This window comes from Larus michahellis, chromosome 2, assembly GCF_964199755.1.
Source record: "Larus michahellis chromosome 2, bLarMic1.1, whole genome shotgun sequence".
Taxonomy (NCBI): Eukaryota; Metazoa; Chordata; class Aves; order Charadriiformes; family Laridae; genus Larus; species Larus michahellis.
Window position 1 is genome coordinate 157,111,564 of NC_133897.1, and position 24,718 is coordinate 157,136,281.

At 44.2% G+C, this 24,718-nt stretch overlaps 3 protein-coding genes across 28 annotated transcripts in view; 1 reads left to right on the forward strand and 2 right to left on the reverse strand.

Moving 5' to 3' along the window:
- Positions 1-8,959, reverse strand: part of TATDN1 (TatD DNase domain containing 1) — a 22,827-nt gene extending 13,868 nt beyond the window's left edge. For 2 of the 10 annotated variants that reach the window (XM_074577788.1, XM_074577786.1), the window contains exons 1-6: positions 8,817-8,908; positions 7,585-7,650; positions 6,915-6,964; positions 3,390-3,453; positions 1,988-2,131; positions 1,850-1,892 (exon numbers count right to left, since the gene is read on the reverse strand). In XM_074577788.1, the coding sequence (XP_074433889.1) occupies positions 1,850-1,892; positions 1,988-2,131; positions 3,390-3,453; positions 6,915-6,964; positions 7,585-7,650; positions 8,817-8,838 (389 nt within the window). In that variant the 5' untranslated portion in view covers positions 8,839-8,908. Of the gene's footprint in view, positions 1-1,849; positions 1,893-1,987; positions 2,132-3,389; positions 3,454-6,914; positions 6,965-7,370; positions 7,506-7,584; positions 7,651-8,032 lie in introns of all 10 variants that reach the window. The other 8 variants (XM_074577790.1, XM_074577789.1, XM_074577793.1 and 5 more) reach the window with 8 other exon arrangements.
- Positions 8,887-12,273, forward strand: NDUFB9 (NADH:ubiquinone oxidoreductase subunit B9). Its single transcript, XM_074577795.1, has 4 exons — positions 8,887-9,026; positions 9,388-9,580; positions 11,536-11,649; positions 12,027-12,273. Exons 1-4 carry the CDS (start codon positions 8,941-8,943, stop codon positions 12,156-12,158), a joined length of 525 nt encoding a protein of 174 aa, XP_074433896.1. The 5' UTR covers positions 8,887-8,940; the 3' UTR covers positions 12,159-12,273.
- Positions 12,274-15,822: 3,549 nt separating this feature from the next.
- Positions 15,823-24,718, reverse strand: part of MTSS1 (MTSS I-BAR domain containing 1) — a 128,462-nt gene continuing 119,566 nt past the window's right edge. For 4 of the 17 annotated variants that reach the window (XM_074577799.1, XM_074577801.1, XM_074577796.1 and 1 more), the window contains 5 exons: positions 24,108-24,227; positions 22,886-23,080; positions 20,618-20,782; positions 20,108-20,270; positions 15,823-18,806 (listed from right to left, as the gene is read on the reverse strand). In XM_074577799.1, the coding sequence (XP_074433900.1) occupies positions 18,109-18,806; positions 20,108-20,270; positions 20,618-20,782; positions 22,886-23,080; positions 24,108-24,227 (1,341 nt within the window). In that variant the 3' untranslated portion in view covers positions 15,823-18,108. The remainder of the gene's footprint in view (positions 18,807-20,107; positions 20,271-20,617; positions 20,783-22,885; positions 23,081-24,107; positions 24,228-24,718) is intronic. The other 13 variants (XM_074577809.1, XM_074577807.1, XM_074577805.1 and 10 more) reach the window with 7 other exon arrangements.

Consider the following 24,718-nt stretch of genomic DNA (forward strand, 5'->3'; position numbering starts at 1 on the left):
TGTTGGAAAAGTTATGAGAATGGAGAAAAATTCTGACAAAAAAAGTTCTTAGGTCTGCTTCAACAAAGGAATTTCATCTTTATTAGATTTTTCAATCCAAGAAACAGGATAAAAATACTGTTAATTTTTTACAGGTGAAAATTATTCAGAAGAAAATACAGTATAACTAACTAGAAAATAATGATTAAACATTAAACGAAATGGAGGACATGCTCAGATACTACCCACTGGGAAACTGCCATACTACTCTTCTATGTAGTAACTCTGCAGCTGCTTGCAAGCTGTTCTAGTAACTGCTACAACACCCGAACTACAGATCAGCTGAAAAATGGTGAACTGCCTCCATGCATTTCATACTTTGCCTTCCTTTATTTAGTTCATTTATCAAGCATACACTGAATATTAATTTGAAGAACTCGCCATCCAGCCTGCTGAAGGTTACAAAAGCCAGACTGTCTCCAACTCCATAGCATTCAATTACCAGAAATAAAAACAACCCCAAACGTTGACCATGTCTCCCAAACATGTAGAGGATGAAGAGCAGGGAAAGAAAATATAGAATTTACAAACACAGTGTTTGCAGGCATCTGTCCTTGAGACTTTCGATATTTCTTTACTCCCTAATAGTTCTTGGTTTCTGCTTTTTTTCATCAATCATCTCTTTCCAACTGTAATTTCCAGCAAGGGCTCTCAATAGATCTCTTAGAAACTAGATTTATGTATTTCTTATGATTTACTGAAACACTTCAGAAAAGACTTTCTGTCATTATCAACCTTAATTAGGAAGGACTCACCTATCACTTTTAAAGCAATTTCTGTTCCACCCTGTTACCTCTCTCCTCACAGAGGTTTTTCAGTGTGCCCAATTAGAAGTTTTTCACTACAGGTCTTCAGCTGCAGTCCATCAGGTAAGGAAAATCATATATATTTTTTTCTCCCAATACCATAATGGCAGTAAGGATCTTAAAATATGACACTCCACCAGTGTGTTAATTTGACACAGAAAAGAAACAGGTTATGCCTGTTTTCTACCGGGGAAAAAGTTTTGTCCACTCTGCAAAATATTTTACTGTATGACTGTAGCATTACGAAGAAATTAACTCTACCTACTGCTAACATGAGGCAATTAGAAAAACACAACTAACTGCTGCCCTCCAGTGACTAATTGACTCAGAACAGTAATACGCAAGCACAATTCATCAATCACTCATCTTACTTGAATTTATCACACCTTTCAGTCAGTTCCCTCTGTAGACAGAAGTTCTCACTACAAGAATGCAAGCTGATTTTAGGGGCTGTGCTGGCTTCTTTCCATTCAGTATCTATGCTGCATATATTACTTCAAAACACAGACCTCTGCAGCTCCCAGGATTACCTTTTTCATCAGTCTCAATTATCTGCTCCCAGCTAACTCCCTTACTAAAAGTTCATTTTTTTTCCCCACTCCGACTTACCCTTTTTGACAGTTGTTTCCTTCCCCATGCCTTTCACTCAAAACCCCCATTCTTCTTTCACACATTACAGTTATGTTATTCTCCCCATGAGCGTCTAAGAGTTCTTGAGTATTAGCAAGAATGAACATCTGTCACACCAGAAACCCACAAATTCTGATCAATTTTACAGAAAAAGACATGCTAAGTCAACACCAGGCAGGCAGCAAAATTTAGCACATAGCACTACTTGAATGCAGGCATCTTTCTTTGAAGTCCCATTTCTGCCAAAAATCCCTAGACCCAATCCTGCAAATTGCATGCCTATAGCTGGAAAAGTGTTATGTGGTAGAACACAAGACAGAAAACACTCCTGTAAATTGCTACAAGTCAATTTATAGTCATCAAAAGTTTCTTACTTGAGTTGGATGTCCTTTGGGCAAAATTCTAATCTATCAAAATCTACAAATAGAAAGAGCAAAAAACCCACTTAGTGTTTCAGGATTTTTTTAATCTATGTCTAGGAAAAAATAGTGATGTACTAAGATAACACTTACCTAAGCCACATTCTCCAACTGCTATTACCTTTGTCTTATTTTTTTCAATCAGATTTTTTAATTCAGATAAATACTGCTCAGGGCTACTCTGATCAAATTCTCCACAGCGGGTGGGATGACAGCCAACTGTACTGTAAAACATGTCTAAAGCAAGATAATATTAGAAGATTTTAAGAAAAAAGGAAAAAAGAAGAAAATTTATATAAGCTATAGACAGTATCTGTATCTGGGCTTTTTCTATTGCTCATAACTTTAAAAGAAAACTCCTTTGAACATCTTTATCTTGGTGATGATTTTATTACACTGATACCTTCTGCTTTAACAAAGTTAGACGGTATCTCCAGCATGTGTGTGTGTTTCTTTTGAGGACACATAGAATCATTTAGGTTGGAAAAGACCTTTAAGATGATTCATTCTAACGGTAAACCTAACACTGCCAAGTCCACCACATTACTTACTATACTCTAGAACTGCAATTCAAAGCTGAATTATTCTCGTGGAGCGGCTCTCCACCAGAGAGAGGTTGGAAGAGACCTCTCGAGATCAAAACGCATCTCATTCAAAATGCATCAGGTTATCCTCAGCTGTAAAATTTGCAGACAGCATGTGATTTCCTTTGTGTGCCTATACATCAGCTGTTACAGAATTTCACAACACTTAGCCTGATTTACCTAAGTATCTAATCTAGATTACCTTAATGCTAAAACTAACATTTCTGTTAAGTGCCTTTACGGAGAATGTAAAAGAATGGGGGGCAGGGAAAGACTAAATAAGGCCCCGAGCAACGTGACCTAATATTAAAGCTAGTCCTACTTTGATGGAAGTGGGGAGGTGGATTGGATTGGACCAGATTACCCTCTCAGGTTCATTCCAACCTAAATTATTCTACAGTTCTGTTTGTAAATAGTAATTCAACATGTATTTTAGTTCAAATACATATTTAAGTAATTAGTGGAATAATATTTGCCTTTTCACAGAAAGTAAGGGAAAGCTAAGGAAAAAATAAAGATACCTCCCTTGTTCAAACTGGTCATGATAGATTGATAAGTAAAAAACAAACAAAAACCCACCAAACGCAAATATTCTACACCATACAAGCTTTCCATCTTATTTCTAGAAGAGCGCATTGTAACAAAATTTTTACTCCAGAAGTTTCCTGTAATTTCTATTTTTATCTAGAAATAGAAATTATAGGGAAGACTTATTCTTTCCAACATGCAGGGATCTAAAGAGCAACATACAGAAACATACACAATGCATTCATCCCGTTCTGAAACATAATTTCTTATTCTAATCTGAGATTCTGTAAACACCTCGAGGGGCAGGTCCTTTTGAAATCTTAATTCTGAGAGCAGAGAAAGTTATATTTTTGACTGACAACATAAATTTAAAGTGAAAATACCGTTTGTCTGTGCCAGCTGCACCGCATCTTTACTATCTTGCAGACTCCCACCTGTAATCAAAAACTTGAAAGAAGAAAAGTACTGTCAGCAAGTATGTTCTTCTTTGAACATCAAATGAATGTTTAAGAAAGTACTTGGATCTAAGTAAGAATCTAGAGAGAACATCAGAAGACAATTACTAATGTGAATCTAGACAGAGAACATCAGAAGACAATTACTAATGTATATATGACAAAATTTCATAAATCAGTAACGAAGCTCAATGGTCCCCAGCAGTGAGTAAATACACTAGGTATCAAAACCTGATTTTTTTATTTATCAAGTATCTTCTATGCTAAGTATTTAAACCATTAAATGAGTAAAATACTTCTATTTGCAGCAATATCAGCTTCATTAGACAACAACTCAAGAAACTTTATTTGCATTCAAGAAATTATATTCAGAAACATTATCAACCACGCTTACAGGTGGAGAAACTAAAAACTCCCAAATACCCAAAACAAGACGTAAATAAGTAGATAAACCAACAAAGGCATCTGTATCAGAGTCAGGATTACAAATTTAAGAATTTCAGGCTCCTATCTTTTATTTTTACCTTAAGATCATAGAATCATAGAATGTGTTGGGTTGGAAGGGACATTTAAAGGTCATCTAGTCCAACTCCCCTGCAGTATCTTTATCAATGATCTGGATGAGGGGATTGAGTGCACCCTCAGTAAGTTTGCAGACGACACCAAACTAGGTGGGAGTGTTGATCTGCTTGAGGGTAGGAAGGCTCTACAGAAGGACCTGGACAGGCTGGATCGATAGGCCAAGGCCAACTGTATGAGGTTTAATAAGGCCAAGTGCCAGGTCCTGCGTTTTGGTCACAACAACCCCAAGCAACGCTACAGGCTTGGGGAAGAGTGGCTGGAAAGCTGCCTGGCAGAAAAGGACCTGGGGGTGCTGGTGGACGGCCAGCTTAACATGAGCCAGCAGTGTGCCCAGGTGGCCAAGAAGGCCAACAGCATTCTGGCTTGTATCAGGAAGAGCGTGGCCAGCAGGAGCAGGGAAGTGATCGTGCCTCTGTACTCGGCACTGGTGAGGCCTCACCTCGAGTACTGTGTTCAGTTCTGGGCCCCTCTGTACAAGAGGGACATGGAAGTGCTGGAGCGGGTCCAGAGGAGAGCCACCAGGCTGGTGAGGGGTCTGGACACCAGGTCATATGAGGAGAGACTGAGGGAGCTGGGCATGTTTAGCTTGGAGAAGAGGAGCCTGAGGGGAGACCTCATTGCCCTCTACAACTACCTGAAAGGAGGCTGTAGAGAGGTGGGTGTTGGCCTCTTCTCCCAGGTGAATAATGACAGGACCAGAGGAAATGGTCTGAAGTTGTGGCAGGGGAGGTTTAGGTTAGATATTAGGAAGAATTACTTTACTGAAAGAGTGGTCAGGCACTGGAACAGCCTGCCCAGGGAGGTGGTTGAGTCACCATCCCTAGAGGTGTTTAAGAAACATGTAGATTTGGCACCTCAGGGCATGCTCTAGTGACAGAGATTGTAGGGGGTTTTTTAGTGTGTGTATGGTTGGACTCGATGATCTCAAAGGTCCTTTCCAACCATGAAGATTCCATGATTCTATGACTTCTTCAACTAGATCAGGTTGCTCAGAGCCTCATCCAGCCTGGCCTTGAATGTCTCCAGGGACGGGGCCTCCACCACCTCTCTGGGCAACCTGGGCCAGTGTCTCACCACCCTCAGTGGAAAGAACGTCTTCCTAATGTCTAATCTAAACCGGCCCTGCTCTAGTTTAAAACCACTGCCCCTCGTCCTGTCGACACATGCCCTTGCAAACAGCCCCTCCACAGCTTTCTTATAGGCCCCTTTAGGTACTGGAAGGCTGCTACAAGGTCTCCCCGGAGCCTTCTCTTCTCCAGGCTGAACAACCCCAACTTTCTCAGCCTGTCTTCATAGGAGAGGTGCTCCAGCCCTTGGATCATCTTCGTGGCCCTCCTCTGGACCCGTTCCAACAGGTCCATGTCCTTCTTGTGCTGAGGGCTCCAGAGCTGGACACAGATCAAAGGTTATCACACCAGAATTGTTGCTTACAGTGATCTTTGAACACCACTTGCAGGATCTTGCATCCTAGGTCCTAAGAAATCATGACTACACTGCTTTTGGACAACTCTTATCCCTACACATGCTATATCCCAGACTCAGTCAGCACCAAGTCAGACATTTCTGCAGTATGCTCCATTAGAGACAAACACATCCCAACAGTTTCACCAGAAAAATAAGTTAAGATGACATTGGCTCAGTATACATACAGCACAGGGCAAAACTTCACCAAAAAAAATCTATAAATCAACAGCTATATGGAAAAATAGAAGTATTTTCAAGTAAACAGATTAAGCTTCTAGGCAAGTAGAAACAATCTGGGATGGAATAGACTTCTGACACTGTACAGGCCAGTAGCAAGACTGAAAACATAGCTAAGGGCAGGGAACTCCTGAATTCCATTTCTGAATCCACTGTGCATCTTGAAAAAGTTATGTATCCAACCTAATTTTGATGATAAAATAGGAAAATTGCCTCTTACTTTCAGAGGTGGTATAACGGTTAAATAGTACTTATTCAGCACATACAGACACAGTCAAAGTGACTGTGATTCTGTATTTGCTGCAGTACGGTAACTTCTCCATCACTAAAGGTTTTTATTTTTTTATTTCCCACTCATTTCAGATGAGAGCCTTTGGGCAAACTTCTGAGACATCTGTTCCTCTTATAGAGGAGGGTTTATTTCTTTACTTCTAATCCACCAGCCTTCTTTGTGCAGTAGAACAGTTTGTGACAGTGTGCATTGTATTCTATTTTAATTTGTATTTTTTGTCTTGACAATTTATTCTGTTTAGAGAGAGATATTTACGCAGGCTAGAATATTATAACTAAAGGAGCATGTTTCACTGCTGAAAACACCGATTTCAAGCTAGGAATTACAAACCTGCTCATAATGATGCAGTTTTAATACACGTAAGTGAGTATTTAGTAGCAGACATTCACATGTCTCAACTGTAAGAATACAGGGGCACTCACAGCTCTTCCACAATTACCAATTTCCTTTACATATAAAAATATCTGAAGGATCGCTATCAGAAGAGTTTAGAGTTTTGATCTGTAGCGGCAACTGTGTGAGTCACTTGGGATACAAGAACACAGGAGTGGCTGCCTATAATACAACTAGCTTGGAAAATTACGTACTAGATGACTGCAGTAGGTCAGAGGAGAGCACCTTTCTGTTGAAACTGCACAAAAGAAATTCTACGTACGTATCACATGTGATACCACTGAACTTAAATAATCAGCATCTAATGATCTGTGCAAATGAGAGACAATGCTCTGCACAGAACACTTTCGCTTTATGCTATTGAAGAAAGTTACTGCATTTTCCATTGCAAGTTCCAGAAACTTTTGTTTTAATACTGAGTATTAAAAAACAAAGTATTAAAAAGCAGTTTAAAATATTAAAGAAATTTTATTAGAAGAAATTACCTTTTTAACACCAACTTTGACTGCTCTCTCTACCACATCCAAAAAGTCATCTGTGAAAGTTCATAAAAATGTCATAAATTGAACTTCAGATTTTACAGCATGATTTAACTACCTTTCAACTAAAAAGCTATTTCATGCGGTCAAAATGCCTATCATGAACAAACTTTAAACCACACTTGATTAATCTTTAAAAGACAATAACAAAATGCAGTAACTGAAGATCCAATTTAAATATAAGAAGTAAACGTTTTTCACATACTTTAGTAAACTCTCTACTTTTACATCTATATCTGAAGGTCACGAGAGCAAAAAAGCATTGGTTATAGTTAGTAACTCCCATTCAGCAATGCAATACTTTGACAGTTTATTGTTCATAATTCTCAGACCAGTTACTTCCATGCAATCCTAACCTAAATACATCAGCAATTGTCCATTTTGCTCTAGAAGCAGAGTTACCTGTATCACAACTTAATAGCAATTCAGTAGAAGGGAATATATTTTGCTTAGAACATCTAATCTACTTTGTCACACTTTCTTCTTCAAGCCATAGTAAATAATAAGCATCCAGTTTCTGAGGAAGAAAAAAAAATTCTAACCTCACTTTCAGACAAGAGGCTTCCATTTTAACAAGAGGGATTCTGTCTTTCAGCAGATACAAGGAAACATTTACCTTGATGTTTTTGTGTTCCTCTGTAGACTCCTCTGAACATAGGATCTGTCAGGTTAATACCAATATCTATGAAGAAAAACCAGAAATTACATGTTATAGCCACTCTGCTTTTCATTCTGACCATTAGCCAACTAGGGATGGCAATGGAAAGCACATCCTAGTAGTCCCCGACTACCACATTGACAGGCCATACAAAGCTTAAACATAAGTTTACTTGCATAACTTGACAGCTTACTCCTTACTGGAACTGACAGAAAAGTAAAATTTTGGCCCTCTGTGCGACCCCAGACTTACTGTATGAGCATATAAGACACACCCTCATAATCACCAAATCTAATACACATGTACTGTTTATTGCAATTAATTATTATTTTCACACGAAAATATAGATTTATTTCTGCCAACAAGCAGTAACAGGGAAGGAAAAATGCAGCATCTCACGTACAACCTTTACACGGGCGGGAGCAGCAGCAGACCATCTCATAAAAAGTGCCCGTTTTCCCTCCTACTGCCAACGGCCATCCAGCCTGGCCAGCACCATGAACAAGAAAACCTGCAATGCAGTCACCAACCAAAGCAGCCCCAGCCCAGCGCATCCTCCTTTTCTTTGCTCCCAAGGCTTTCCCTGAGCCGCAGTCTGGCAAGACAAGGGCTGACAGGCAGGCTTCATGAACAACCACCTCTGCAGCTGCCGGAGCCCACGTTTCAGGTGGGCTTGCTAGTGGGAAGGCAACATTTTCCAAGGCAATCTTAGGCTGCTCAGCCACACATAAAAAGAAACATCCATTCAAACAACCGACCTGCCTAATTCCCTAAGAACATTTCCATCCAAGCCAATTTCATACAAATCAAGGTTAGAAACAACCACGACTAAGATGCCAATGCAAAGGATGGGGATGAAGGCCTGTCAGAAAGTCCAGAGATCACTTCCAGAGGCCACGCAGGAGCCCCTCAGTGCCCTGCGTGAAGCCCCCAGCGACAGCAGAAACGCCCCCAAACTCTTCTTGTAAGCTGAAAGCCAGCCTGCCCCTCGTCCCCGGAGGCACGGGCTGGGACTGCAGAAGGTGACAAGCCCTGGATGATGAGGGGCCGGCCCTGTCACCAGAGCGGCCCCCGCCATCGGCCCCTCACGGCGGGCACAGGCGGCGGCGGCTGCAGAGAGGGGCCCGGGGGGAGGTGACCGGCCGGGCCGGGGACACAGACCCGCCACCCCCCCAGCGCTCTCCCCTCACCGATGAACTTGGCGCGGCTCATGGCGGCGGCGGCTGGAGCCCGAGCGAGGCGCCTGCGCGCGGCGGCGCCCTCCACCTTCCCGTCAGCCCCCGCGCGCGAAGGTGAGGGCGAGGACAGCCCAAAATGGCGGCCTACCTGACGCACCAGCAGAAGGTGCTGCGGCTCTATAAGAAATCCCTGCGGCACCTGGAGTCCTGGTGCATCTACCGGTGAGAGGGGGAGGGAGGGGGGAGAGGCCTGTTCTTCCTAGCAGTGGGGCCTCTCAGCTCCGCAGTTGGGGGGGGAGGGCCTGGCCTGTTCTGTTCTGTTCTGTTGTGCTCTTCCAGCTTTCCCCGCTTAGACTCGCTTGGGCTCGACTGGGGCTTTCCCCTCATCCCTTTCCCTGAGGCGTGAGGAAAAAGCCTCCAGGGTCACTGCCGCAGAAAAGGGCAGCGAGGAAACAGGAGCTCCTCGGAGGACCCTGACCAAACCCTGTCTTTGCATAGGGGTGGCTGGTGGTGTTGGCAAGCTTTGCTTGTGATTAGTTTTTTGTCTCCAGTGTACATCACTGTGCTTAACCCCTCTCTGTAGAGACAAGTACCGCTATTTTGCCTGCCTCCTGAGAGAACGATTTGATAAGAACAAGGATGTGAAGGATATGGTGAAAGCTACAGAGCTACTGAAGGCAGGCGAGGAGGAGTTCTGGGCAAACCAGCATCCTCAGCCGTACATCTTCCCTGACTCCCCTGGGGGCACTTCCTATGAGAGATATGAATGCTACAAGGTAAGGTGGCCTGTAAAGTTGTGTATCCCTGTGCTTACCGTACTCTTTTCAGCGAATGGAGAGTGAGTGTTTTAAGTAGGCTTTCATAGGGCTGCAGATTGACTCAGCAGTATCGTCTCTCTAATAGTTTACTGCTACTGCTTCCATAGGAGAAGCTGTCATGCTTGTCTGATCCTTGAAAATGGAATTTTCTGGTCTGTCTCAAGACAGCTAGCTTCTTTTTGCTGGGTTAAACGCCTGTTCTTTTGCCAAAGGGAAGCTGCTCTCTAGTGGGTCAGGCAGGCACAATGAAAAGGTTGGAGCTGAGCTGTGAGAGCAAACAAGGTGGAGGAAGCTGTGCTACCCTTCGTGGTGCCACCTGGTCACAGCCTTCATTTCTCTCTGGTCTTGACAGATGTTGGCTTGGCTGTTGGGGGACTCCTCTTCCCTCGGTCCCATTGTTCTTTCAGCATTTTGAGTAATGGTACAAATTACCATTTTCCTTCATATGGTGTAGTGCCAGATATATATTTTTGTGTCGCTGTGTGATAGGTGGTATTCCTAAAAATAGAAGCGGTGTTCTTGGAATCGAAGGCACTTGTAGAGGCTTTTTTTCCCTCTAGATTGTTCTGTCTGGAGTAAAGAAACAGGTTTCGTAGAAAAACACAGGGGTTTCGCTTATTTGGCTTCGGCTTCTAATGCATTATTGGGGGTAAATACTAATCTAGAGAGCACATGCACCCATTTTCTACTGAATTTGAAGGAAGTACATACACAAGACTAGATCTGATCAGATCTTTACATACGAGAAGCCATGTGAAAGGAAGAATCTGATGTAGATTTATCAGAGAATGTATAAGTGAAAAGGGCAGAGGAGGAATTAAGCTTATGCCAAGGTCAGGGGCCTTAGGAGTAATAGAGATAATAGTAACACATAACCTGGACATAAAGAAGGCCAGTTGAGCAGTAAGTGGTCAAGATTAGTCTTCATATAGAAACATAAACTGGTTTCTGTTCTCTTTTCTTTGCCCTGTTCGATATGCTAAAACTGTCCTTTAACAAAATGGCTGTTGCAAGGATTTGGATTGTCAAATGTCAGTGACTACCCATTGTGGATGCTGCTACAAAGTGTAATTTTTAAATCTCAGCCTGTTTGATGGTTTTAGTTGTTGCTTGGTGCATGTGGATTTTTTTTATATTATTAGCAGCAGCTGTGCTATTTCTGTTCAGTCAAAGGTTTACTCAGTGATGAGAATCACAGCAGGAAACTGGAAGCGTAAATGTCACTGGGTGAATGATGATATTGGAACAACTTTTAAATTTTCTTTTTTTTTTTTAAGAATTGGGTTTTTTGTGGGATTTTGTTGTTTTTTTTTTTTTAATCTATGTTCCTGTCGTTAAAATGTTAACGTTCAGTTAACATTTTAAGCTGCTGCAAATTTTTAAATTCTGCTTTTTTTCTTGACTGGACATCTTAGAGGTCAGACCATTATCAAGCTCTTAAAGGCCACTATTTTTTTCTGTAGTTGTAGACAAGTGGAAATGAGCTGTAAGGTTCTGCCTCTGTTAGAGGAAAATTAATTAATAGCTGGAGAAAAGGATCTGTCTGACCTATTGCCTTTGGGAGAAGGAAGGGTAGAAAGGAGACCATTTCTTCCACCAGATGGAATTATTTTGAGAACTTTAGAGTAAACTGAGATGACCTGGGACTTGTCTTTAAGCAAGTCACTATGATGTCTTCCTCTGACTTAGGATAATGTGTGAAACAAAGATTAAAAATCCTGACCTCTGCCATATCGTGCCTTGAGACTAACAACAGTCAGGTAGCTCTTAAATGGTGTTTTTATGTAGTACTTTATTTCCTGGTTTATTTATCCATTTTAATACTGGCTTCTGTGATTGCATTTAGTTCTTTTGTGCATACTATATACGATTTACTATGTGAAAAAAATATATATGAAACCTTTTTTTAACAGATTCCTGAATGGTGCTTGGATTTCTGGCATCCTTCTGAGAAGGCGATGTATCCTGATTACTTTGCCAAACGAGAGCAATGGAAGAAGCTGCAGCGGGAAAGCTGGGAGAAAGAGGTCAGTGCTTGCTCGATGCAAAGGAAGGTCTCTTTAGGACGCCAGTATTTTGTGCGACATTTAGATGTGTTCTCGGAAAATATCCGCCTACTGTGGTTTCATTTAGACTTTGCTTTATTAGAACTCTTGTCAGTGTGAAACACTGACTTGACCCAAAATTGCTACACAGGGATCTCAAGAGTTACAGCTTCTTAAAGGCTGTGAAGGGAATTTGAAGTTGAAGCTGAACCTGCAACCATGTTAGTTAGTGCAGGGCTGTTGTAGCAGCTTCACTAAAGGAAATTCCAAAGTGCGTTGAGAAGAGATTAATGACCTGAATACCACATGATGGAAATGTGCTTACGTGTACTAAAGCACTTTTATGTCTTGTCTTCTAGCTGAAGCAGTTAGAAGAAGAAACTCCAGCTGATGGTCCAAGAACCGAAGCTTTGCCTCCAGCTCGTAAGGAAGGGCATCTGCCACCACTGTGGTGGCAGTATGTCACAAGACCTCGTGAAATTCCCATGTAAAGGCATTATTTCATGAGAGAATTGAAGCGGTCCATCATCTGTAGGCAGTAGACATATCAATGACCGCATGCTACTCTAAGTAATATAAAATAAAGCCAAATAAAGTAAAAGAGAAGGCATTTCTCTGACATTCTGTTCTTCCATGTCATGCACACGCCTCACTTGCAGTTTGTGCAGTGTAGAGTAGATGACTGTAATGTCTACACTATATACCTGAAATGTTAGAGAATGCTGACCAGTCTGTGATGAAACCTCGATGGGATACTAACCCCAGGGCATGTTTTTATAAAGGTGAACATATACTGCAGCTTTCACTGTCAGAAAACTCAACTATGAGACTGAAAAAATTGTCCTCATAAAACTCACGTTCCTGGAGAAAGAATGGGAGTTTAAGGGGCGGGAGAGGGACTGGATTGAATGCCAACCAGCTCAACTGGGAATAACTGGGGCCTGCAGAAGCGGGGAGGGAAGGGGACTGGATAAAAATTAATGAACAATTTGCATCAGCATGATAATTTGGAATCTGGTGCTGAATACAGGCAAGGTGGTACGTACTTGTGCTACAGCTCAAGATGCTGACAGCAACAGCTGCGGACTTTGGTTGCTCCTGGAGTTGAGGGTGTTTTTAACCTTGCTCAGGGATAAAGGCCTCTTGCCCGCCCTCCCTCCCCACCTCCATGGGCTCTTTGCTGCATTTTGCACCTGGGCATCAAATCTCACAAGACATAAACCTTCCTTACATGGTCGTGCTTTCTTGCTGCTGTGGAGGACATTGCTGGAGAGCACCAGATGAAGGTTCATCCCTGTATGAACTGAATCCTGGAAAGCTCTGTCAGGTCAAGCAAGTGGCCTGCTGAGGAATATGGCTCTGGTATGCTCATTTAGGGGTCGCACACAGCTCCAGCCAGCAGGGTAATACCCTGAACTAGGTACAAAAGCTGTTTGCTTCCAGCGCTGTTCCCAAAGCATCGATACAAGACAGGAAATTTTGCTAAGGTTTCCACGAACCTCCCAGTAAGAGAATAGATGGGATATGGCCACCCAGTAAAAGCTCATAGGAAAACCTCCTGGCTCTTCACCTGTTCTCCCATTTTTAGGGCTAGAAGAGGAGATGTGGGTTAACTAATCTGACTTCCGTTCTACAGGAGATCTTTGATTGTATCATATTTAACCCGAAGGCCTAATTTTTCCATGAAGTTCAACTTAAGGCTCAAAGGTAACACGAGATGGCAAAGGCAGTAAGTTCAGCTGTTCTAAGGACTAAACGTATTTCATATGGGTGTTAAGAGATGGCTTTAATCTGGTTGTTTTTTTAGAAATTCTACGTGGCCCTTTTCAGTAATCCTACTAAGCTAAAATATGCCTGCATTTTGGGGGGGAAAAAAAAAACCCAAAACTTCACATATGCCACTGTTGAAAGTTTCAGTTTTATGAGGCAGCGGGATCTGTCCTCTCCCTCCATTAGTCCCAAGCAGTGCCAGAATTGAGGTCTGCCCTTTTCCAGCAACCCCTCCCCTCCAGCCTGTTCACCAGCTCAGCACGGAGCCGTGTCATCTCTCTGCTCCGGCATCGGTGCTTTCCCTGCCGTTTTTCGGTTCCGAAGGTGCTTCTTCATAGTAAGAGTTCCAACCTGCGCCTGTTTTTCTAATGTGTTACAGGTTTCTAACGCAGGGGCTGCTCCACCAGCGCTGCACTGCCCTAAATTAAAAATAGGGCCACGAAGATGATCCGAGGGCTGGAGCACCTCTCCTATGAGGACAGGCTGAGAGAGTTGGGGTTGTTCAGCTTGGAGAAGAGAAGGCTCCGGGGAGACCTTATAGCCCTTTCCAGTCCCTGAAGGGGGCCTACAAGAAAGCTGGGGAGGGGCTGTTTGCAAGGGCATGTGTCGACAGGACGAGGGGCAATGGTTTTAAACTAGAGCAGGGCAGGTTTTGATTAGACATTAGGATGAAGTTCTTTACAATGAGGGTGGTGAGACACTGGCCCAGGTTGCCCAGAGAGGTGGTGGAGGCCCCATCCCTGGAGACATTCAAGGCCAGGCTGGATGGGGCTCTGGGCAACCTGATCTAGTTGAAGGTGTCCCTGCTGACTGCAGGGGGGTTGGACTAGATGACCTTTAAAGGTCCCTTCCAACCTGAACCATTCTATGAAATTGCCAACATGTCCTTCAGCAGCTGCTTGCGTTAGCCAGAATACGAAAGGCCAAACCCAGCAAGATTCACAGCGGAACTACAACATCTCAGGGCAAACCCGTCTGTCCCAAGCTGGCTTTGCCGCTGCCCCAGCCTGGTGCCAGCAGCCCTTGGCTCGGAGCCGGAGCCGCAGCGTGGTGAGCGCTGGCAGCAGAGGCAGGCTGGTGCTGGAGCATGGGGTGCAGGCAGTCGGAGCGGTCAGTGGGATCACACCCCATGGGTCCTAACTTCTGTTCAGACAAAGGTAAGGTTACAAAAACTGTCCCCTCTTCCTGAGCCTCACCTTCTACCAAACCCCTATCCCTGTGCTTTGCTTCTCTGGTAACTGTATTCAGAAATTATGTAAACACCAAAATACTCTAATTACGTGCCGTTTTGCATCCTCTCTCCCAGTCAGCCAACCAGCCACAAGAGTTTTTTTTTGGCTAGAAAACAGAGCAAAAAGTCCCTCCTGATTTCTATAAACACCTGAGCAGGTCTGACTGGCATTCCTTAACACAACGCATACCCCACAGCCCAGTATTAAAAATAACACCGCAACAACCCATCTTCTGGATGCCCCGTCCCTGGAAGTGTTCAAGGCCAGGCTGGATGGGGCTTTGAGCAGCCTGGTCTAGTGGGAGGTGTCCCTGCCCATGGCAGGGGGTTGGAACTAGATGATCTTTAAGGACCCTTCCAACCCAAACCATTTCATGATTCTGTGACCCCACTCCACAACAGAACCATTTTGCACGTGCAGCTGCAAGGGAATTGGATCCACTGTAGGAGCAGCAGGGATACGCTTCAAAACAAGGGAGCCTAGCCATAGACACAGCCACAGGGAGATGGGGGAATGAAACTAGAGTCCTTTTAAGACAGGACATATTTCCAGCCAAATCACCTTGAGTTTTCCTTTAACGTCTTTGTGACAAATGGAAACCTCTGGACAAAAATGACTCTATCGCAGTGGCAAGGAAATAAAAAGGCCACTGTGCGGTCGCTGCAGGTGGGAGCAATGTCCTGCCTACCTTTGCTCCTGAGGAAGCTGAACAAAAGAAAAGTCTTCAGTCACTCGGGGGGGTGTGGGAGACACGGGTGTTGTGCTCGATAAATTCTGGCTATGAAGCATGGGCAGCGTCGACAGCAGCAACTTTCCTCCTCTGCAAAAGGAGCTGCGATCCAGCACTGAAGCAGATGCACAAGGATGTGGGGTTACCTTCCTGGCCAGACAACAACAGCGAGGAGGAATGTCATCGGCTATTCTTTAATGGGAAGCCCCCTCGTTAGCACTGCACCTCTGTTCTGCTACTACCCTTCAGCTGCACATCAGTAGAACACAGCTATATGCGATTTTTATTTACTGATTTTTTAATTCTCTCTTGCTTCTGCTACACGCGGATGGAACCTGCGTGATCTTCAGAAGCCTGATGAAGGACACCACTGGTATCCAAAGCTCTGGAAGCGGAAAGTCTTCAAGAACCGAAATACAGCAGTTTTCCAGCAGTTCTTTATTTATAATGTAGGCTTAAGCAATCATTACAATGTAGAAGGGAGACACACTTACAGCAATTATTTATACCAGTTTAGAACAAAAAACTGCACAGGGAGAGGTCAACTCTCAGTACAAACTAGCAACTAAACCACAATAATTTACCATTAGAAACATTTTATTTTTTAGCTGTGACACTGCTTTTACAATATGCAAAAACACAAACAATAGAACTATCCAAAGTGTTTTGTCACATTCTTTCTACATTGAATTTGGCAACATTTTATATTAAATTTTACCGATTATACTAACGTTTAAGAACTAAACAAGTGAAAAGCTGTACTCCGGTACAGTTACATCCATTTATTTCAAAGGTTTAAATAACACTTTTAACTATTGAGATTATCTCCTAGCAGTTTTTGTTTATGCAAAAACCATCCCAAAGCCTCATTTGCACAATGCATCAGCTGCTGTATCAAGGTTGGTGGGCTACACCACAGGCACTACTGTTTATTATATTCTGTAATAAGGAGCTTGTTTTTCAAAGAAAGGAAGGTTTAACATTTTCTAAGAATCATGCTTATTTTTATTTTATTTTTGCTTCTAAGCCATAACAAAAAAAAAAAAAAGTTAGCAACCACAGCAGTGTAAAATGTTATATAGAACACAGCGACTACACAGTTACTAGAAGATTCACATCCAATGCAGTTATGTATTAAAGCATAAGAGGTTTATGGAGGCAAGTCTAGAGCCAACAGAAATCTGCAGAGCGCGTGGTGGAAACTAGCCCCTTTAATATGTAATTTTTGGTGCGTTTTTCAACAATCCCGGATGCGGGAGCCTGGCGTCCGTCCACGCGTGGGTCTGCTGCGGGCGGGCGGACGGCATCCCTCCGGACCGTCGGGTGGGAACACGTGTCGTGCCCCGGGGTCTGCACATTTCTATCAGCTTTAGGAGACGGGTATTGCAGCAATAACTTACTTTTACTTTAAGGAAAAAATCCAACTCTTAATAATTCTATCAACAGCGTTCCAAAAAACATGACTTAAAAGTACAAAAAAAGAGAACGTAGTGGTCAGGTTCCCAGTATTATCAAAAAAAGAGTTATCTCTCCCCACCCCCCACCCTTCACCCCTTTCTTTTCGGTATTTAAGAAAAGCCAATCAACTGCCATTTAGAAGAAGTTAAGAAAAACAAGCCCCTGTATTGGAAAGAAACATTCGCAGTTTGTTAGATCACAAGCTGGTTACACCTGTCAAATTGTTAATTTTTTTTTTTTTTCTCAAAATATTTGGGCTTTCCAAGGCGCCCAGCCTGCTGGGCACAAGTCAGAAAAAGGCATTTTGATAATATCTAAGAACTCCCTGCTTGCGTTTTAAAAACGTTGTCCCATTTGTAACTGCCTGAAGCCTGTCGTCCTTGTTTGTACTCAGTGAAAGGATGAGCGGAACGGAAAGCGAGGGCGGAAGGACCAAGCCCGCGGAGCTCAGGCTGCATGCACGTGACTGAGAGTTGCGGCTGTGCAGTCGGAAAAGAAACGTGGAAAAAACCCAGTCTTTTAAAACACCCTACAGAAACAAAACACTGCAATCCAATATGGCTTATTCTGATGCATTTACCATGAAGCTACTAGTAATTAATCCTACTAGGCTACTTTTGTGCAACAGCATCTGCTATTTTGACGGCATCTCCCTCCCCCCACTACCCCCCAAATACTCTACCAACTGCAGGTTTCTTCCTTGCATTATATATTGCTTTTATTGTCAATTTTTATTCCCGCTTTGCAAACATTTATTTTTTTTTAATACTTAAACGAGGATCTGTTCCTTACAGTTCGACTTAAACTTCAAAATAAGTCCCGTTGTTTTGTTTTTTTAACCTCACTATTACAAGGCGCTCTACAAAAGCTCGCAAAAAAGCCAAATTTTCATTAAATCCCTTTGCTGAAGTTAACTACTCGACGTTTTTTTTTTCTCCTATGATTTAAAACTTTACAAAGAGAGTTATAAAAAAGGTAAATGGGATTTGGCACCTTCAGAAAAAATTAAAAGTGTAACTTAGATCAAAAAAATGCAGAAACGAAATCATTGATATTTACAAATTAAAACACCAGTGAAGATTATGTCTTACTACGCTTTCACCTTGTTTTTCTCTTTTAGAGTACTTTCAGACTGTCTGTTACCGAGTATCTTAAAAAAATTCATTGATTACAGATTGGAATGGACAGAGACAAATTAGTTTCCTCACAGTTCATTCTCGGCGGCTGAGTACTCTGGCAGCTCTTCCACTCCTAGGAAATACGAGGCGCTGAGCGATCATTCGTGGTCGTCTTCTTCAGCTTGACGCCGCGCCGGATGGCGTTCAGCATGTCTTCACCTTGGGGGGCGTCCCCAGGACTCAGCTCCGCAGGATCGAGCTCCGGCTGGCCGGCGGGCGCCAGGCTGCTGACACCATCCCGGTCGCCGTCTTCCCCCTCGCTCTCAGGGACCGCTTGCCTCTGCTCGTCACCAGCGCTCAGTTTCTGGCTTGACGGCGGAGGGTTGACGGATGCTTGTCCGCTCCATGAGGATGAGGGCATGCTGGTGACACCTTGCCCGCCATCTCCCGCTGCTGGAGACTCGGGACTTTGCTCGGGACATTCTTCTGTCCCGGCGAGGGCGCCGGGCAGCCCCCCTGGGATATCGGGGACAGTTGGTGTTTTGACAGGAATCACCGGCGTCTTGATGGGAATCGGGCCTCCCCCGATGGTGCCGCGTCTGACTGAAGGCTTGGTGGAAGGGGTCCGTCTGATGGTGGCGACGCCGGGGGTGACTATGACCGGTCCAAGCGTGGTTGGTAGACCTGCGGTGGAAGCAGGACGCTTGGTTTGAAACATTCTGCGATAGGACTGGCTAATGTCGCTGTTTCTTGGGATGGTGGAAGATTTGTCAAACTCTTGCTGTTCTGCCTCCTGGTCACCACTCACAGAGAAATAATCATAATCTGAAACTGATGCCAAAAGACAGAGTCAGGAACAAGCTGGAGAAGCAGCTGAGTCACGTCAGTAAGTCTAAAGTATGTATAACCAAACAAGTATACATAAACAATAAAAGCCAGGAGGTCAACGGCAATTAAGGGAGGCTTCTAGGAGGCAGGAAGCCTGAGATACCGTGACCAAGATTCTCAGAGAGCGGGGCTGAAGGCAGGCCCTGCAGCAGACGGACCCTAAAGCTGCAGGTTGCCCACATCTCTTGTGAACGAGAACTTTACACATTCAGTACCTTCTCTGAAATGAACTAATTAAGTAACCAAGACTCCATGTTTGTTGCCAAAATTAAGATACCAAACCCAGCATCCTACAAGCCATATGTTACCACTTGTAGATGCAAATATGTAAAACAGTCAGTGACTAAGAAGGGTATTTTAGACTAGGCAATGTGGGGCTCGGGGGAACGTGTGCCAGTGATTTCAGCAGCAAATTTGCTTATTTTGCAAACAAAGTAAACCCCAGCTGCCAGGTCTGAAAACTCAGCCTCAGCTTTAATAATTGTGTCGGTTTCCCTCCTTTCCATGGAACTGCTGAGCCAAGCCAGGCCCTCCGCAAGCCCTCCTGCCTCTTGTGACTGCACACCACGACCGACCTCAGCTGAGCAAACAAGGTGGTTTCTGAACTGCAGACACCAAACTCAGTCCCTCTCATCTCGCTGCTGGTTCTGAAAATGGGTACAAAACCCATCGCCTTATATGCACCTTCCCAGGTACGTCCAACTTAAAGGTCTCCAATGGATTCTTTTTCCAATTATGACAATTTCTGCTTAAGTAGGAAATAAAAGGTCACAAATGGAAACCAAGAGCAGATTCAGAGTACTGACAGAGCAATAAAGCAAAGCACGAGCAAGAAAGCAAAGCTCATGAGTGTGTATTTGCCAAGACAATAGTGTGTGAAAGGACACTACCACCACAAGAAGTGTATGATGCAAAACCAGTGTCATTCCACTTAACCCAAGAAATGTAATTCCAGCATCTTCTTTAAAATGGTGGCACCCTCAAGCTAAAACCCATTCCAGTAATGCACAAGAAAATATGACTGGTCAGCGTGCAGCAATCCAGGTTTCTACTTAGTTAATGAATCCAGGCTGCATTCCAAGCTCGAAAAAACTTCACAACAGTAACGTTCACACCTTTCTCCCCAGCTGACTACAAAGGCAGTGAGGGATAGCTGCTGGAATACATCTCCTTGGCACCGAGGGGTGAGCGTATGATGGTCAGGCTGGGAAAGCTCTGAAAAAGAACGTCTCTTGGACGGGTACCTTGAGACGGGATCGTGTCCTCTGAACAGCACGGAGTTGTTGTCTGGGTGCTGTAGCCGCTGGAGCACTGCAAGGAATCCCGACTGCTCCTCTGGGTGTCCAGCTGCAGCCCTCTTGTCAGAGCGAGCGCCAGCTCCTCGCAGGCCTCCATCTCCTCACCCTGCTGTTCGCGCACAGAAAGGAGACTCGTTAAGTCTCGAACAGTTAATCAGTCTTCACTGACCTCTAGCTGTCTCTCCTCCTCAGACTTGTCACCATCGCAACCCAACAGGATTGTGTCCAACCATTTACTAGGGCTCCAAAGAAACAGACGCTTCTTTGGATGCTCTTGCTCTACCCAATACCCAACAGCATATTCTCACGTCGCTTCCACTGACCACCCCAACACCACACCAGTCCTGCCTGTTGGATAAACACGGGCCGACACGAAGCACGGCAAACAAGTACTGGCAGGAGCTAGCACAGCCGCTTCCCTTGCACCAAACCGCATATTAGAAATTAGAGCTTCACCCTTGTGGCAGCCGACACCGTCATGCTCCGAGGTCTCTGGGCCTCCTCAGGGGACACGGGTGGTCCGCTCTGAGCTCCTCCATTGAGATCTGGTTCGCGCTTTTCCTTGCGACGTTGCAATGTGTTCACCATTGGCTGATCGTATGGGCCTGGTTTGGCCCAGTCCTAAGGAAATGTGCTTGTTAGTGATAGTTTTCATCAGTAATTGTGCTTTAATTACAAGTAAAACTATGCAAAGGGGCAATTTTAATGCAACAGATATTATGTATCAAACTGGATATGCCTTTCTGAATAGGCCAGAAATAAATTTGAGAATATTAAAAATCTTCACTTACAAATCCTATCGCCCTTTATTAAAGGGAATCTAAATTTCCGATTCTATTTAACTGTTCTTATGTGAAGATATTTAACATTTTAATACTACAGTTTTCTCCAAATGAAATTCTGTTGTGTTAAAGCCTATATTTTCAGAAATTCAAATGCAAAAACCACTGGCACGCAGCAGAAAATATAGATAAACGTCCAATCAGCGATGTAACTGCTCTAGATGTACGCAAGTTCTGTTGAGCATGTCTTCAATTCTGAAAAATTAGGCTTGAACAGATTCTTGATACACATTAGAGGAGCAACTCTGAGTAATCTCTCGGTTGACTTGCTAGCTGAAATCTAGATTATAATAATCATCTGTACTGAAGAAAGACTTAACTTCACTCTGAATTACTGGTGCCAAATTTGAAACAGAAATTCCTCAGGCCACGAGGGCTATATTCACTCAGGGCTCTATTAAGCAAAGTCCTGAGGGTGTCCAGAAACCAGACGTGGCACACAGAGAGCAGGACTGACCGGTGACCTGTGCTGGGACGCAGAACCACCGCTACGCAGCAGCTCCCCAGATGCGAGCTGCCGTAGGGGCAAGCCCACTCCTAAGAGAGTTTTCCTCCACCGAGATAAGGGGTACTTTAAAAATAAAAATAGAAGAAACAACTTGTGCGTGAGAACAGGCCACAGACCCCACCACTGGCAGCAGCTGGCTGCTGGGCAGCCTCCGCACAGTCTGCTGATAAAGAATTAACGACGGGCTAAGGCCACACTCTAGATTTCACTGACATGTGTCTCAGTCCAAGGTAGGAGTGCACGGCAGCTGTACTGACAGAAGCCCCTCGTGCAGACAGGTATTTTGGTTTTATTAACACATACGGAACTCTGCTTTGCCTTAACAGTTGTGTCTCCGCTGGAAGTTTTGCTGTGAAATATACTGGCAAAGCGCTTCTAGCATAGACACAACTAATGATGCTGAAGCCCCAGGACCACTGTGGCCACCCTGGCTGTGCGTTTCAACAGTCTCCAGCTGCTGGAGAGCGAGATTAGGGGGATCTGTAATGAGGTATCTCAATTTACATGTTTAAGAAGGTCCCATGGTGCATATGCAGTGTCATATAACCATCCACAGGCATCTAAGACCTGGGCAGCTGCTATCAACTGCACAACAGCCTCGTGAAGATTCAGGGCAACAGACAAGAGACCTTCTCCCCTCGCTCTGGGGCAGTCTCCCAGGGGAATCACCTGGCCGGGATGAGAGTCAAGGCTCCATCAGAGCGGAGACGTTTTGATGCCAAGGAAGATCCCTGCAGATCCAGCTGGAGCAACTGAAAGAAGTTCCTGCACTCTGACTTTTTCGGTGGTCTCACCCAAGAGAGCAAAACAAGCTGGGTGAGCCCTCCCAGTCTGTGGCAGCAAAGCTAGGACAGCTTCAGTCACCGCTGGGGTTCTCCTGGTGACGAGCGCCTTCTTAAACCGCTCCAGCTGGATCTACAAGAGCATGGCTGCCTACGTCCAAGGTCGGGGCCAAGCACAGCCACCGCAGGGAGAAGATCGTGTTGTTCAACGTATGGTTTCACTAAGCCGACTGGATGCCAAGCCTGCACTTCCCTGCTGAAGCGAGCGCTTTGGCGGCGCTCAACAAGCTCTCTTCTCGCTGAATAGAGCCCAGAGTGCTTTCACCAACGTTCCAGAGTTAAACTATTCCTTCCTACCTAGGTGTTGTCAGCTTTAATGTGTTTTAGGCAGTGCCGGAATAGACAAGGTCATTCAGAAATATCCACTACCGGATTTTAGCTCTCTGATTATCACCATGCAGCGCCCATTCAGAGTGATATTAAACAGAGCAAATCAACGAGTAATTACATGGATCGAAAGGTAGCAACAACCGCCGTGCGCACGCTGTTGGTATGAGGAGGTGAGGACTGCCACAACAAAAGGAACACAAACCTTCCAGCTAGGGATCTTAGATGATGGTAACATGCCTGGCCCAATGGTGTAATAATGAACGTAGTCTGGAAGGAGGGCTGAGGGAGCCCGAGTCCACGCGCGGGAGACAGGCGGGAAATGAGGGAAAGGACCTGCACCAACTGAAGCTACGGATGGGTCACTTGATAAACTACAGTGATAAAACCCATTAGACAACTGGAAACGAAACAAATAAACAAACAAAAACAGAGAAATTAATATAAACAGAATGAATATGAAAATATACTGCGACTCTGATGTTCAAGGGAGAAAACTTCTGTATCTTAACACAAAAGAAAGAAAAAACCTTAGCTTTGCTGCAAATAAACAACAGAAAATTGATACAATGCTTGGTTCAGAAGTGAGACTGCTTGAAAATTGTTATTTGGTATAACAAATTTCAGACTTCAGTCTAGCAGTCATTGTCTCCAGCTGGGCAGCTTTGCCTTCTGTCCATGAACGCGGCACACTCTGGAAAAGCCTTTGCAGTTTAGATGCCCTGCAGACCGCGGACATAGAAACGAAACATTCCCAACACTGGAGGCATTCGCATTGCTGGCGTTTATTCTATGTAGCTGGACAGAGAGGAAAAGCACACAGCCTTCGAAAATGACGTGTTCTGGCCGTGTGATGATATGGAAGGGGGAAAAAAAAAAAAAAAGGAAAAAAACCAACAGCAAGGATTTACCAGATGAGAACGGAGACCGCTACCACTTCCTCCCCCAATTCAGAGTGTATCCTCCATAATTTATTCCAGCCGTGTGTATTTTTTTTTCCTTTTTGTTTTGGTCAAAACCACACCCCAATTGCTCAGTGTAATGCGTACCACCTAGCAGGAGAAGGGGGAGAAGCCACAAACAGTACAACCCGGGCAAGCTGCTCCTTGCTAGGCAACCAGGGGGGTTTGGGCACCGTTCCACAATCTCTTTGAGTAGAAAAGGTGGACAAAGAGCTTTTCTTAGAAAATCACCCCTGTAAAATGCCCAATTTGCAGCTTCCCCCTAGCAGCTAGTTTAAAGGCAAGCATCGCCGTGATTTATTTGCACAGATTCATTTCTAAGGGAGTGTGCAACAGTTCCTATTCTCATCTTCACAGGGAGGAATCCAGGCTGCATCCCATGCACGGAGTTTTTTTTGTCCAAATGTTGCTGGGTTTGGATAACGAGCTAGTAGGTTTGTATGTCTTTGAGATGAAGTTTTTCACCTTATCTGTGGAGGCCCAAGCCCCCATGGTGGAGCCTGAGCTGACTGAGGTGGGGGAACTGCACTCGCTCACTGACTGGCAGGTTTCAGAGGCTTCTGAAGAGGCAGAGCTGGACGAATTCTGCAGCGTGAAACAGCACCGCAACGCAGGGAAAGGATACACAAGCCACCAAAAAAGAAAAACAAAACAAAACAAAACACACACGCACACACACAAAAAAAAAAAAAGACAAAAAGCACATACACAGAGACACACACAGGAGAGAGGGAAGGATGAGAGAAGCAGAGGGTTAGGGTTTTAAAAATCAATTAGAAACTGCTCAAAACCATTGCTAATGTTCAGGAAATCTATGAGAAACAAAACAAGCCATTTGCTTAATGTGAGAACTTGCCACGCTGCTTGAGAATGAGGGAATTGAGGCGGCGATCTCAACTCCTCATTGCAATTTCAGCGTCTCAATTCTGTTAGCTGTCTCAGAGCAAGAAGCTGAGGGAACCTACGGTCCAAACATGCGATATACCGAGACAACTGATTTTATACTGAAAAGCAGATCATCAGTACTTTAAAGACACAAAGTTTAGATTTAAAACATGGAGCAGCAAACGTCACTT